The following is a 13,831-nucleotide window of genomic DNA, read 5'->3' as shown; positions in this document are numbered from 1 at the left end:
AAATTGCACTAAATAAAAAAAAAATAAGTAGCTATTTCGGGCAAAAACTTATAAGATATGCTAAATATTGCTATTGATTCTGAAAATATAAGTGATTATCTCTGCATTTGGTGATGTTTGTGCATCTAGCGTAAAATCTGAGGATTTTATAGCCTTTTTAAGTTTTGTTATACTTATATAAAAAACAATTAATCGGGATTTTATTAGGGAACGACTTTGAATTTTTTGATACCGCTGCTCATGGAGACTCATATATGCCTAAGGGAGGTGCCTGTTTTAGTTTCAGGTCGCTAGCTGCTTTGGTTTTGAAAATATTTAAATTTTAAATTTTTGAAAATCGGCCCCCTGCGAATCGGCCCCGCGCCCCGTTTCCCGTCAAGAGATTGTGAAGTCTATGACTCACCCATGAAAACCTGGTTAGTTTTCTCTGTGGCCTTGGGTAAAAGTTGTTATGGGAGTCTGATATGTTTAAGAATATGGACCTGTAAGCGCCTCAGTTTGTCTGTTGTTTAGGTTGTTGGGATTGCCGTGGATTATTTTGTGATGCTACTCATAGTTTGAACACGGATTCTGCATCTTGAACAGGAAAAATCACCCATGACAACCCGGTTAATCTTCTCTGTGGCTTTGGGAAATAGTTGTAATGGGAGCAGGATACATTTAAGGATATGGACCCTAACCTCCTCCTCCTCCTCCTTCCCCCCACAGCCCCAGGCCAGCATGATGAGTGGATGGCCGAGGCAGTGGGCGGCGGACAAGGGTGAAAGTCCCTGCACACAGCGGGAGGCCCTCACCCACTGGACTGACCCCGCTGACCCCTGTGCCGCCAGCCAGAGGGTCATGCAGGACTTTGTGTCGTGCCAGGTGTTCCCCGCCTAGACGCAAGGGGGCGGACAGGTGCTGCTGGGACAACTGGAACAGGTACTAGAGCCCAACACCATTGTTTCTCCCTAGTCATAAATCATGCCTAACTCCTGTTTTGTTTTTAAATCTCCACAGTGCAGTGGTTAGCGTCTCTGACTACAAATCTGTGGGTCTGGGTTCGAATCCCAGCCTGGGCACTTGGCGTGCAGCCCACCCAGCTGTTCATCCTTCCTTTCTGGCTGGTTAATAAATGGGTACCTGGGGACACCTGGGGAAGGTAAACTGTGGTAACCTGGATTTTGCAATGGCTCTGTGTCGGGTTAACCCCTTGACAATGGATTTCCTACAAGAAGACCTCACCAAGCTACAGGAATGGAACAAAAAGTGGCTGCTACAATTCAATAAAGAAAAATGTAGTCATGCACTTTGAGAGGGGAAATCCAGCATACCAATACCACAAGGGAAACACTCCACTATCCACCACAGAGGCAGAGAAAGACCTGGGACTGTATGTTACCAGGCTACCAGTGAAGGCCAAATCCATGCCAATCGCAGCAGAGGGGTTAGGGTGCCCTCTCACCACTGGCTCAAAGAGCCAACGGGACGGAGTTGAGCGCCGCTGCTGCTATAGTGCATGCCCCCAACTTTACCTGTACCTTTACCTGCCTGTCTTCCATTTCTCGCTCCCTGGCTGCCAGTGTTCCCAGCCTTTTTTTCTGGCCAGTGCCTCCATTTCACCATGTCAGAATGTCTGTTCCCCTTTCCAAGACTGTCTGATGCAAAAAGTTCAATCCAAATCATACACATGATATTATATTGAAAATCGTTGACTTTTTCCATGTTTGAACTTGTACATTTACTTGATTATTTTCCTAGTGGAGTTTTATGAGTTTAATAGCAATGGAGAATGTTGATTAACTTTTAGAACTATTAATAAAAGCAAAGTAGTTATTTTTTTATATATTTAGAACAAATTACTGAACAGAGTAAACAAAAAATTGAGTATAATGCCTGGGTGCTGTACTGTGATTCACTGTGTTCTGGTGAAGGTTAGAGTCAGTGGGAAAACAGTGATAGCATTTTCTTCGCCAGTTCTGAGACACGCGGAGGAGGGCTTGAGAGGGCACAGTGCAGCTTATTTTCAACCTCCAATTTTGTTTCTTTTCTTCACATTTTCATTTGCCAGAGTTGACAAGCCTTACTCACAAAGATATATTGATACAAGTGGAAGCAATGCATGGATAGATCTTAATTCTAGTTTAGGGTAGGAGTTAACTGATTCCTCAGTGAACATCTCTTGCTCTGGAATAAGTCTCCAGCTCCATAAATTCATCATGACAGGCATCAAGAACTTTTTTTAGCTGATAAATTGAATGGGTTTTGCACTAAATCCAACTCATCGTCACTGAGGTCAAGAAAACATTGGCTGAATTCTTTTCCCGGTGCTGTCAAATGCCACACAATTTTATTTCTTGCAAATTGTTAAAGCCTTTGATCTTCACCATCATCAGCAAGAAATAATCTCAAACATTACAACAATTTTTATATTGCTGCTAATTTTCCAGCTTGCTCCTGAAAGCTTTCAAGGAAGCCATGACTTTATTATGTTTGTATTCCTTCCTTGCATCTGAAGCTTCAGTTTATTCAGCTGCTCAAAGATGTCAGCCAAATAGGCGAGGTGCATGACCCATTCCTTACATCCAGCCGGGCAAATAATTCCATCTTACCCTCAACTTAGAAAGAACAATTTGAGTTCATCTCTAAGCTCAAATGCTCACTCAGTTACATTTCCTTTTGAAAACCAGCAAACATATGAACAGTGAACATGAAACAGCTCTCCTGGAGCGGGGGGTGCAGCAGTCACTACACTGGAGGGGAGGGGGTGGGGGTACTCATGGCAGGAGGCCTTGGGAGAGTGTAAGTGTGGCGGCCCTGTCAATGGTTAAGCTGTTTTGAGCCTCATGGTTGAGGGGCTTGTTGGGCCTGATAGGCTGCTGCAGCAGGTAACAGATTCTCACTGCAATATGTGCTGCCCCGGGGAGCTGGAAGGCAATGACAGATCAATACTCCAGATGTCTGATCTGTGGTGCAAATCCCCCTGTGACACCCTGAAATTCCTCCTCCTTGGGGAGAATTTCCCCCTGGCTGAGAACCCCTGCTTTAGGGTGTTCCACTAGTTATATACCTTAATTAGTTTTGATAGGTCAGACAATCTCCCTAGTCCTAAAGCCCTGACTCATCATTCATATATATATATATATATATATATATATATATATATATATATATATATATATATATATATATATATATATATATATATATATATATATATATATATATTTATATCAGGCTGTAGCATGGCCTCTAACTCCCTCCACTTGTTTATTAGTCATTATATATGCCCACCCGCCTTCTGCAGACTCCTTTTGTTCTTATGTTCAGTTCCTCTTTACTGATGAACTGTTGTTCCTTTATGCATGCTGTAGTGCGTCTCGTTCTCAAGCCACACACAGCCACTCTTATCCATCGCCACATTCCCCCCCAGGCCGTAGCATCCATGTCTCCCGGAATAACAAGCATTCTGGAGCTGCTGAAGGAGTACGTCAGGCACTATCGCCCACTGGACGAGGAGGAGGAGGACAAACACCAACATCCTCAGCAGCACACCCACGCCCAGAGGGTGGCCACCACTGTGAAGGTCTACGCCCTGCTCTTCGCCTTCCCCTCCAGAGTGCTGTTGAAGGAGGAGGAGGCTTGGGGGGTGGGCCGGGGGCTGGGGGAGGGTTTGACTGCTCTGCGTTTGTGAAGGGACTCACCTACCTGTTCGATGTAAGTGGTTATGAGTGTTGCTTGTGGCTCTGACTAGTTTGGGGCCAGTTATTTATTTCACTTATTTATTTATTCATTTATTTATTCAGTAAGATTTATTCATTGCTTGTTTTTGTTCTGTTAGAACAACCATAGCTTGTTAATAGTTGCTGACTGGTTTTCTTTATATTTTGTTGCCCTTCATTTTTGCTTGGCTCATTTTGGTAGATTTCCTTACTTCTGTTGAATTCTGCCCTCCTCCTCCTCCTCCTCCTCCACTCCCTTCCCTCCACCCAGCAGCTTCTCTACTCCTTTCCCTCCACCCACATGCTTCTCCACTCTCTTTCTTCCCTCCCCTACCAAACTCTTATTCTATGGCTCCCCCACTAACCCTGTCGCTCCCTTCCCTCCCCTACCAAACTCTTATTCTATGGCTCCCCCACTAACCCTGTCCCTCCCTTCCCTGCCCTGCCAAACTCTTATTCTATGGCTCCCCCACTAACCCTGTCCCTCCCTTCCCTGCCCTGCCAAACTCTTATTCGATGGCTCCCCCACTAACCCTGTCCCTCCCTTCCCTGCCCTGCCAAACTCTTATTATATGGCTCCCCCACTAACCCTGTCCCATTGTCTCTGGAATTCTACCCAGAATCAGCGCTTACGCCGGCTTCAACAGCAAAGCGAGCAACATCAATACTAGTCTGAAGGAAATTTGTGACGACGAAGGCGTGGCGTTTACAAATGCCTGGCACCACTTCTTTGAGCGCCCAGACTTGTTTTGGAACGATGGACTACACCTGAATGAGGGGTCGGCGCGTTTCGGGAGGCTTCTGGACGAGGCAGTGAAAAGCTTTTCGAAAAGCCTTTCAAAAAACGGCGGGCGAGGACGGGGCAAAGGCAGCCCTTGATCAACCAACCCGTAGCGTCAGTGCGACTCACAAGAAACTGTGTAACTAACGACGCCTCCGACAAACGAACTGGTACAACTCGTCACGGCCACATTTCTATCATGTACACAAATGCACGTAGTTTAATACCCAAAAAGGACGAAATTAGGGCGTATATTGCAACAGAGAAACCAGATGTGGTAGCCATCACAGAGACTTGGGCCAACTCTACTCATCTAGAATCCGAACTGTCATTCCCTGGGTACGAAAGCTTCTACAAAAGTCGAAAGCACAAGAAAGGAGGAGGAGTAGTTTGCTACGTAAAAAGTACACTCCCTGCCATAAAAATAGACAAACAGGACGCAGAGAAATACGATTCTGTCTACGTGGAAATAACCGCAAATAACAAGAAACTAACACTTGCAACCGTATACAGGCCTCCGAAACAACAGGCAGCCGATGACACTGCCCTTTACGAAGAGATTCACTTTGTAACACAAAGCAAGGAAGCAATTATAATTGGGGACTTTAACTGCCCTAACATTGACTGGGGACTGATGACTGGAAATCAAGAGGGTAACAGGCTTATAGAAATGGTGGAGGATTTGTTCCTCACTCAAGTTGTAACTCAACCAACAAGAGAAAACAATCTGCTGGATCTGGTATTAGTAAGCGACCCCGACCTCATTCGCGACTGTACAGTTGGTGAGAAACTTAATGGGTGCGATCACCACTTAATCCGTTTTAATATCAACATATGTCACAAACTCGTAGATAATCCGTCAGTGATACCAGATTACAAAAAAGGAAATTTCAACTTAGCCCGTGCGCTGCTTCCTCCTACGACCTGGGACCAACTTGGCATCACCGACAATACAATCGACAACGCGTGGAACGTCTTCAAAGATAAGCTGTTGCAAGTAGAGCAGGCTACAGTGCCTACGAAATCCAGGCGAGTAAATAGGGCCGTAGATCCACCGTGGATGACCAGAGAAATAAAAAGGGCAGTAAACCTAAAAAAAAGGAATTATAATTTGATGAAAGAGAATGCTACGGTCGAAGCCAGCACACAGTACCACAACAGCCTCAGAGCTTGTCGCAGCCTTATTCGGAGTAGCAAACGCAACTATGAAAAGCAAATAGCGCGCGAAATCAAAACTAACTCCAAGAAATTCTTCACGTACATAAGATCGAAAAAGAAAGTAAAATCCAATATTGGTCCCCTGACAGACGAGACTGGATCTGTAACTTAGGACAGTAAACAGATGGCCAGAATCCTCAACAGTAACTTCGCATCCGTATTCACAGTCGAGGACATCGAAACCATTCCCGAGGGTCCTGACCCGCCGAGTGAGATCACGCCGCTGGAAATTGACTCAATATGCGACCAAGAAGTAAAAAAGTACTTGGACAAACTCGACACGAACAAGTCAACGGGACCCGACAGTTTGTCCCCGCGATTATTAAAAGAGCTTAAACAACAAATACTTCAACCACTCACTAACATATTCAACCGGTCAGTTCAACTAAACAAGGTACCGGAAGACTGGAAGATGGCGAACGTTACACCGATTTTCAAAAAAGGAGACAAAAGCGTTGCATTAAACTACAGGCCCATAAGTTTGACATCAGTGGCAGGAAAAATACTCGAAAAGATTATTAGAGATAAACTTGTTAAGTTTCAAAACAATAATATAATCTCCGACACCCAGCATGGCTTCAGAAACAAGCGCTCCTGCCTAACGAATTTGTTAGACTTCTTCCAAGGTATATATAAGAACTGGGATGCCCACATCCCCAGTGATGTTATATACCTGGACTTTCAGAAAGCCTTCGACAAGGTACCGCACGAGCGACTCCTTAAGAAACTGCACTCGGCGGGCATCGGAGCCAATCTGATCGCGTGGATAAGAGATTGGCTCACCGACAGAAAACAACGAGTACTACTCAACGGACAGCCTTCCGATTGGCTTCCAGTCACTAGTGGAGTGCCTCAAGGGTCAGTGCTGGGACCCATCCTCTTTATCATATATATCAATGACCTAGAATCAGGGCTGAAATCCACAATATCGAAATTTGCAGATGACACCAAGGTGGGTGGAGATGCCCTCACAACGGCCGACTGCGAAATCATTCAGAAAGACCTCAATCACATTATCGAATGGTCGGAAAAATGGCAAATGTCTTTTAATGTTAACAAAGGCAAAGTCATGCACATTGGGTCCCAAAATAGTAACCATACATACATCATGAATGGGAGACCTCTGCAAGCGATGCAGGAGAAAAAGGATCTTGGAGTCACTATCAGCAGTGACCTGAAACACGCGAATCACTGTAAAAAAGCATACAACAAGGCCAACATTATGCTCGGGTTCATAGCGAGGAACTTCGAGTGTAAAACACCAGACGTGATGCTATCCTTGTATAATTCCATGGTAAGACCGCACCTCGAGTATGCAGTGCAGTTCTGGTCTCCCAATTACAGAAAGGACATTGCTCTACTGGAAAGGATTCAACGACGCGCCACAAAGATGATTCCAACCTTAAGGGCTCAACCGTACGAGGAACGACTCAAGCGACTCAATCTCTTTACATTGGAGAAAAGACGCCTACGAGGGGATATGATTCAAGTCTTCAAGTATCTAAAAAAGTTCAATAACGTCGATTACTCCAAATTCTTTGAACTGCAAACCAACTCAAGAACTAGAAATAACGGTTTACCCATTCAGTCGAGTCGATGTAACACAGACATTGGAAGGAGTTTCTTTTCAAACCGAGTCATCCGCCACTGGAACAATCTTCCCTCAGAAGTAGTAAATGCGAATACCATCAACTCCTTCATATATAGGATCGATCGTCATTTCGCTGCGTCGGGAGTAAACTGAATAACGAGGGGCTTCCATCTGCTCCTCAATATCGAGGTGCTTTCATCTGCTCACCAAGCCCCAAGTGGCGGTCGAGCAGATTAAATCACCCAAGCGGGCGACCTCGTAATGAGCCAATAGGCTTTCTGTTGCCTGCATTTCCATGTTTCCATGTTTCCATGTTTCCCTGCCCTGCCGAACTCTTATTCTATGGCTCCCCTACTAACCCTGTCCCTCCCATCCCTGCCTTGCCAAACTCTTATTATATGCGTCCCCTATTAACTTTTTCTCTCTTTTCCCACTCCAGCTTCTCCTCAGCTACCGTCGGAAGGCAGTCGTGGCACAGGCCGGGCTGCTGGTGGCGTCACAGCTGCGGGTGGTGGTGGACAAGGGCAACTTTGGCGGTGATGACAACAACGGTAATGAACAGCAGAGGGGGCGGTATGCTATGAACCACCGCCACTCCGTCCTCAAGGATCTCAACGAACTCCTTAGCAACCTCAGTGTTGGGGTGCGCACAGGACTCAGGCGACAGTGCTCCACCCTCTTGTAAGGACCTTGGATGGCTGGTGTGGCTGGGTGGGTGTGGCTAGATGCGGATTGTTTGGTGTGGTTGGCTGGGTGTGGCTGGATGGACATGGATGGATGGGTGTGAAAGGGTGGCTGTGGCTGGCTGGGTGTGACTGACTGGGTGGGGCTGGGTGTGAATCTTCGTTGCCAAATTATCGTATTAACCACATATCGTATCTACCATTTTTATGCCTGAAACTCTCGTACCTACACAAGTAACGTGAGAAGATCAAAGTTAGTGGTAAAACTGTTGAATATTGATGTTTTTCGTTCTTTGTTGTCATAGTTATCGGTCAGCAACTACGAAAATGAAATGCGATGAGTACGATAATTTGGCAACGCTGGTGTGAATGGGTGTGACTGACTGGCTGGGTGTGAATGGGTGGCTGTGGCTGGCTGGGTAGGTGTCTCTGGCTGGGTGTGGTCGGGTGTGGTTGGCTGGATGGCTGACCGGCTGGGTGTGGCTGGATGGCTGGCTGGGTGAATGAATATGTTTGTAGTTTTGTGTATTTAGCAATTTGTTTTATTTATCTTTTTAGTTGTCCAGGCAATGATGGCCTGCCATTCCCTTTGGCTGGCTGATTGGCTGGTTTTGTTGTAATACTTATTTATGCGTTAATTTATATAGCACTTGGAGTCATGCCATTGATTGAAGAGGAGAAAATATTGCCCATTGCATCTTACTTTTACATGATGAACAAACTTAGATCAGAATCATTGGTGTTAGCTGCAACATCATTACATTTACTAAACATTCACCCTTTGCTGTGAGTTCTAACACCAACACAGTTTCCCCCACTCAACACACACATATACATTTATTGAACATACAGCCATACCTCGGTTTACGAGTTTAACCCTTTCCATCCGTGACGCAGACGTCGGCGTCATAGTATGGAAAGGGTCAAAAATAATGGCAGAGGATTAATCTTCTTCTAAACCTCTCAATCCTCCTCTAAATTCCTCTTAATTCATTCCAAAATTTTGCTCGCACACCAAAACACTTGTAAACCAAAAGGAATTTCCCCATTGAAATTAATGTGAATCCCATTAATGCGTCCCATATCTCAAAAAAATATTTATATATTAATAATTTTACATGTTATTTTATACAGAATTAAAGTAATTTTACCAATAAATAGCAATAAAAAAATAATATAAAACACAAACCATTGATAGGGATGTACCGATACCCGGCACCGATACCGATACCCGAATATTTGACCGATACCGATACCGATACCGATACCTGTGCACCGATTTCTTTTATACAACAATTCCAGCAGCTAAAGGGCAATATCAAATGTTAAGAAGACACTAAAAGACCCACTACTCGTTGTTCCACCATGAAGTGAAGAAAGCGAGGAGGAGGCGCCTCGTGAGGTCTAGTTGACTCAGCTACTTAGCTTTAACTTAATTGCAGTACATTTAGACTGTGAAGAAATCCCCAGACCCTGGCAGCGTTCCCCGTTGCGGGGCGACCGTCTGACTGACTGAGGCAGGCAAATGAGGCGAGTGGAAGGGCTCCGCCAATCCCGCGCCGAAGCTACTAAACCTGTATTGTACGCGTCCGCGGTACCAAAGGCTGTACTGTATACTAAGTATTATATATTTGCATTCAAAGTAATATGAATCTTATCGTTTAAAGTGATGAGAATTAAATCGCGGGAAATTCCAAACTATTAAGTATCATGATAATAGATAATTACACTTTTCTAATACTTTTTCAACAATTTAGAAAATCCAATTTCTATTGAACAAAATTATTTGCAACGAGTGACATGCGACGTACAAAACTCCTTCAGGTATCGGTAGTATCGGCAGAAAATCAGCCGATATCGATACCGATACTCTTTAAAATGTGCCGATACCACCGATACCGATACCGATACATCGGTACATCCCTACTACAAACCAATGTGTTACGGTTGTTATGGAGACTCCCGCAACTGCTAACTACACTCGAGGTGTAGGCTTCGCACCAGGGTTTAGCAGCCGCAGTTTCCCTATTCTCGAGGCACCGGAACTCCGTTCGACCATCAACGTGAAGTTAACCCAATGTATCGTCCGAGATGGAGGGTGAACGGGTGTCAGTCACGTCCAGGAGGGCATACGAGCTGCCGAGGCTCGCCCCACGTTCCTATTATGAGCATAGTATCCACCGTTCCTGTTTTCTTCTTTGCAGCACCATCCCCTTTAACCATCTTTGTGGGGTACATTGTTAAAGCACAATTAACGCAAACTGTACTGATGAAAACACAAAGATCGCACACCAAAGCACAAATGCAATCAGACACGAGCGCACGGGTGCTATCTCTACTAGTTTCCAACACGGACTGAGACTAGGGTTGCCAACTTGCCACCCTTTTATAAAATACGGAATGCCATTTGTTCCGTATTTGTTTGTCTGAATGGTTAAGGGGAGCTGCCGGTTTTTACCCTTTTTCTTTATTCAATGGGTTTATTGTCATGATTTGTATACCAGACACAAATGACACCATACGCATAAGATTTAGCCCCCAAAAAACAATATCACCTTTCCATTTTTGACCAATGACTATTTTTTGGAAAATTTGAAGGTTTTTTTTAAAAGGCTTTTTCTACTATGATAATTGCTCTACATGGGAACAATTACTAAAGTACAAGAACCATGTTTAGGCTAATGAAAATATAGCGAAATATTGTACGTGTTAATAATCATTAGTTTGCGGAATATAAATTTTCAAACTTTCATGCGCATAATTTCCCCCTAAAAAAATTCAGACATAAATACACCATAACTCACTCACTTCATATATGATAAAAAACTCACTATAGTTTGATTCTTACAAGTCTAGGCATGGTTTTGGTGTTGGTTTCATTGAAATCGGTTGAAAATGATGGAGAAATTGAAATGCAATGGTATATAACTTACATTTTGAGATATGGCCAGGTAAAGTTTTGGATGCGTAACATTCAAACATAGCGAAGTGATATCATGGCATTTATCCTTTCATTTATTTGTAATGATACATAAAAAAAATATATCTTCATGCTCAGTCATATATTTTGATGTCCAGGCACAAAATATTCTGTCTGTAAGGCTCCTGGTTCCCCTCCCCCCTGCCTCAGCTTGAGGCGGGGTATTAGCTCACAAAGGAGGGGTGTCACAGCTACCAAGCTACTCACTGTTGCCAAGTTTGTTCCAGAATGCTCGTGGAGCATATGTCACCTCCTTCCTCTTCTCTTTGATGTTCTGGGATCTCTTCTTCCTCATGCTTTTCCTTTTAGTATCTTTTTCTTGAATTTTGAGTGAGCAGTTGAGGGCTGTTGATTTTATTCCAAGATGTTGCAAGAAATTTACTTTGTTGTATCCAAAATTATAGTGAAGGATGGTGATTTGAGAAACAAATTGGACTTTGATGCTCCAGCAAACCTGACTTTCTGACACCGCCAGATCTTTGAATGGAAGCTTTCATTTGCGTTCTGAGTGAGCCCCTGAACGCATTGCTCCAGTAGATCTTTAGTTGCCAGGGACTCATAAACTTGTCTGACCTTTTTCTCACTTTCTGCATCAAGATCTATTACTAAAGATGACCTTTTGAATTTGATCTCTCTTCTACTTTTGTGAGTGCAGCTTGGAGCAGCACCATGAGTGTTCTCCCTGCTGGCAAAGTCCATGGCGTGGACGTGTCTTGGTGCTGAACACGTGATGGAATGTGGCCATGACTGCTTTCTGCATTTCCACAAATGGTTTATTTATATTGTTTCTTATTTCTTTTCCGTAGTATGATGTCAGGGTAGCAATGGTGGTGTCAGACAGTTTGTTCTTTCCACCCAGGGTACTCAGTCTCCTCCTTTTCCAGTCTTCATTACAGTCTCCACTCTGTCTTCGTCTCTCAGCTTCCTCAGTCGTGTTCCCATCCTCTTCTGAACGTGATTTATACATTCCAATTTTGTGACTTTGAGTTCTTCGTTGGGCTCACGTCCATTGTTGATGTTGGAAATGGCAAGGAAGGTGCTTGCATCACCCATCACCATCACTAACCATATTTCTGTATCTGAAGCCCAGGGACTCTGATCTTGCAAACATCCTCAGTGCTGCTGCTTTTTCCATGGCTGCTGAAGATCCCTCATAGTTCTTGGTGCATTCTTCATCGTGCAGGGTCCTCCAGACATTGAATTCTTCTTCAGAAAATTTTCCATCTTTCAGTTGTCCCTCTTTGATGCTGCACATTTGGCAAAACTTTTTCTGCACCTCAATATCAACGACAAAGCCAGTGCAAACTTCACTGATGACTCCCATGCTAACCTGTGAAGTATGCCCTCTCTTCATCCACGAGCCACTGTAGGAAATGTTGAAGCTGAGTCTTCCATCTTCATCAGGAACAGTGTCCCATGTGTTGCATGTAGTGCCGGCGGATAGCCTCACATACTTTCTTCTGCTTCACAGTGAAAACAAATACATTTCTTGATAAAGATACTTCAGATGCCTGTAATATTTATTATTTCCCATTACAGGCATGCCATATAACCCTTGTATTCTTCGTGTGCCCGCATATCCAAAATCTTCTATGACTGACTCGTGTACTGCGGCGACATTTCTTCTGTAGGGTGGTGAACGTAGTTGTGCAGATGATTTACATAGTGCAGGTGTTGAGGTGATCTTTTCATTACAGCCTCACAGTGTAGGTCGGTGACAGTCTCGAAGCCATCTGCTGAAAACTGAACATCGTAGTCGTCGCCACACAATATTTCTCTGTCGTTTCTTTTTTCTTTCTTTTTTTTTACGTCGCGGCCTATTGCCCCGTTAGGCTTTTTTACTGGTGGGGGCCTGATGGTCGGCCCAGCCCATTGTGGCGCAGGCGAGTGTTTATAGTGGCGCCATCTTGTTTTGGCTCATACTGACCCCGGAGCTCATCTTTGAGCCTCTCTTTGGAGAGGAAATCAATAGTCCGGGTTGATAGATGGTCTTCAGGGCAGCATGTGGGTAGTCTTAGGCCACTCGGCGGTGACTGAAAAATCTCAGCTGTGTGGCGGCCAGGATACGAACCCGCGTCCCTCCTGGATCTCTCGGACGCGGCGCCGGCACGCTAACCACCCAGCCACCGCTTATTACTGCTTATTACTATACATTCTTCTTCACTTGAGGCTAGTTTTTTTGGATCTTCTTTCAGTATTGTTCTTCGTAGGTCATAGCGAGGTGTTGTGGGCGTTGTTTGTGCAGCAGGAGTGGTGCGTGAGGTCGACGGGCCAGGAGAGCCAGAGGCAGGAGGCGGCAAGGGTGGTGAGTGTGGTCTGGGTGCGGCACTTGCTAAACCTATGTCTTCGACTGTGACCTCTGCCGTCTTTTTATCATGTTTTATGTTCTGTCTTGCTTCTACAAGATGCGTATACTTTTAAGATCGCCGTCCCATTCCCAGGAATGCCAGGAACAGCCCGGAAGCGCGACGCTAGGCAGGGGCCTGGGAGTGTAACAGGAGGGCAAGCAGAGCAGCCCACACTCTGATAAGCTCAGATGGGCCCTGAGGCTGTATGTGTGTGTGAGCCGGGGTATAGAGAAGGATAAATGCCAGATGTCACTAACAGGGTAACATGTGTCTCAAAAATAAATGTAATAATCGATGTATTACATACCTAGTACATATCATAATATGCAGTTTGATGTGTGTGGGGGGTCCATTATATGCACATAAGAAAAAAAGGAATGCGAATTTTAATGAAAAACTTCGTAATTAGATTCTCAAAAGGCATACGCATCTCAAGAATTTTTTCTCAGTTTTTCATTTTGACCGATTTTCTTCGTTTTTCGCCCTGCCGGCCCCCTTAAGCAGGTAAAGTTCAGTATTTTAAAAATGT

At 44.5% G+C, this 13,831-nt stretch overlaps 1 protein-coding gene across 1 annotated transcript; it reads left to right on the top strand.

Moving 5' to 3' along the window:
* The first annotated feature begins 3,424 nt into the window (after positions 1–3,424).
* Positions 3,425–8,795, top strand: LOC126990283 (uncharacterized). Its single transcript, XM_050848849.1, has 3 exons — positions 3,425–3,547; positions 3,598–3,696; positions 7,731–8,795. The coding sequence occupies exons 1-3, from the start codon at positions 3,425–3,427 to the stop codon at positions 7,974–7,976; spliced, it is 468 nt and encodes a 155-aa protein (XP_050704806.1). The 3' UTR covers positions 7,977–8,795.
* Positions 8,796–13,831: the final 5,036 nt, after the last annotated feature.

The sequence above is a fragment of the Eriocheir sinensis genome, unplaced genomic scaffold, assembly GCF_024679095.1.
Source record: "Eriocheir sinensis breed Jianghai 21 unplaced genomic scaffold, ASM2467909v1 Scaffold1522, whole genome shotgun sequence".
NCBI classification, from domain to species: domain Eukaryota; kingdom Metazoa; phylum Arthropoda; class Malacostraca; order Decapoda; family Varunidae; genus Eriocheir; species Eriocheir sinensis.
The sequence above is the reverse complement of the archived record's forward strand: the minus strand, read 5'-3'. Positions and strand labels throughout refer to the sequence as shown.

Bases quoted from the DNA above. Each gene is read 5' to 3' on its own strand.
- LOC126990283 (XM_050848849.1), top strand. From the start codon at position 3,425: ATGTCTCCCGGAATAACAAGCATTCTGGAGCTGCTGAAGGAGTACGTC. The intron at 3,548-3,597 runs GTGGCCACCACT...CTTCCCCTCCAG, and splicing joins AGCACACCCACGCCCAGAGG to AGTGCTGTTGAAGGAGGAGG. The intron at 3,697-7,730 runs GTAAGTGGTTAT...TTCCCACTCCAG, and splicing joins GACTCACCTACCTGTTCGAT to CTTCTCCTCAGCTACCGTCG.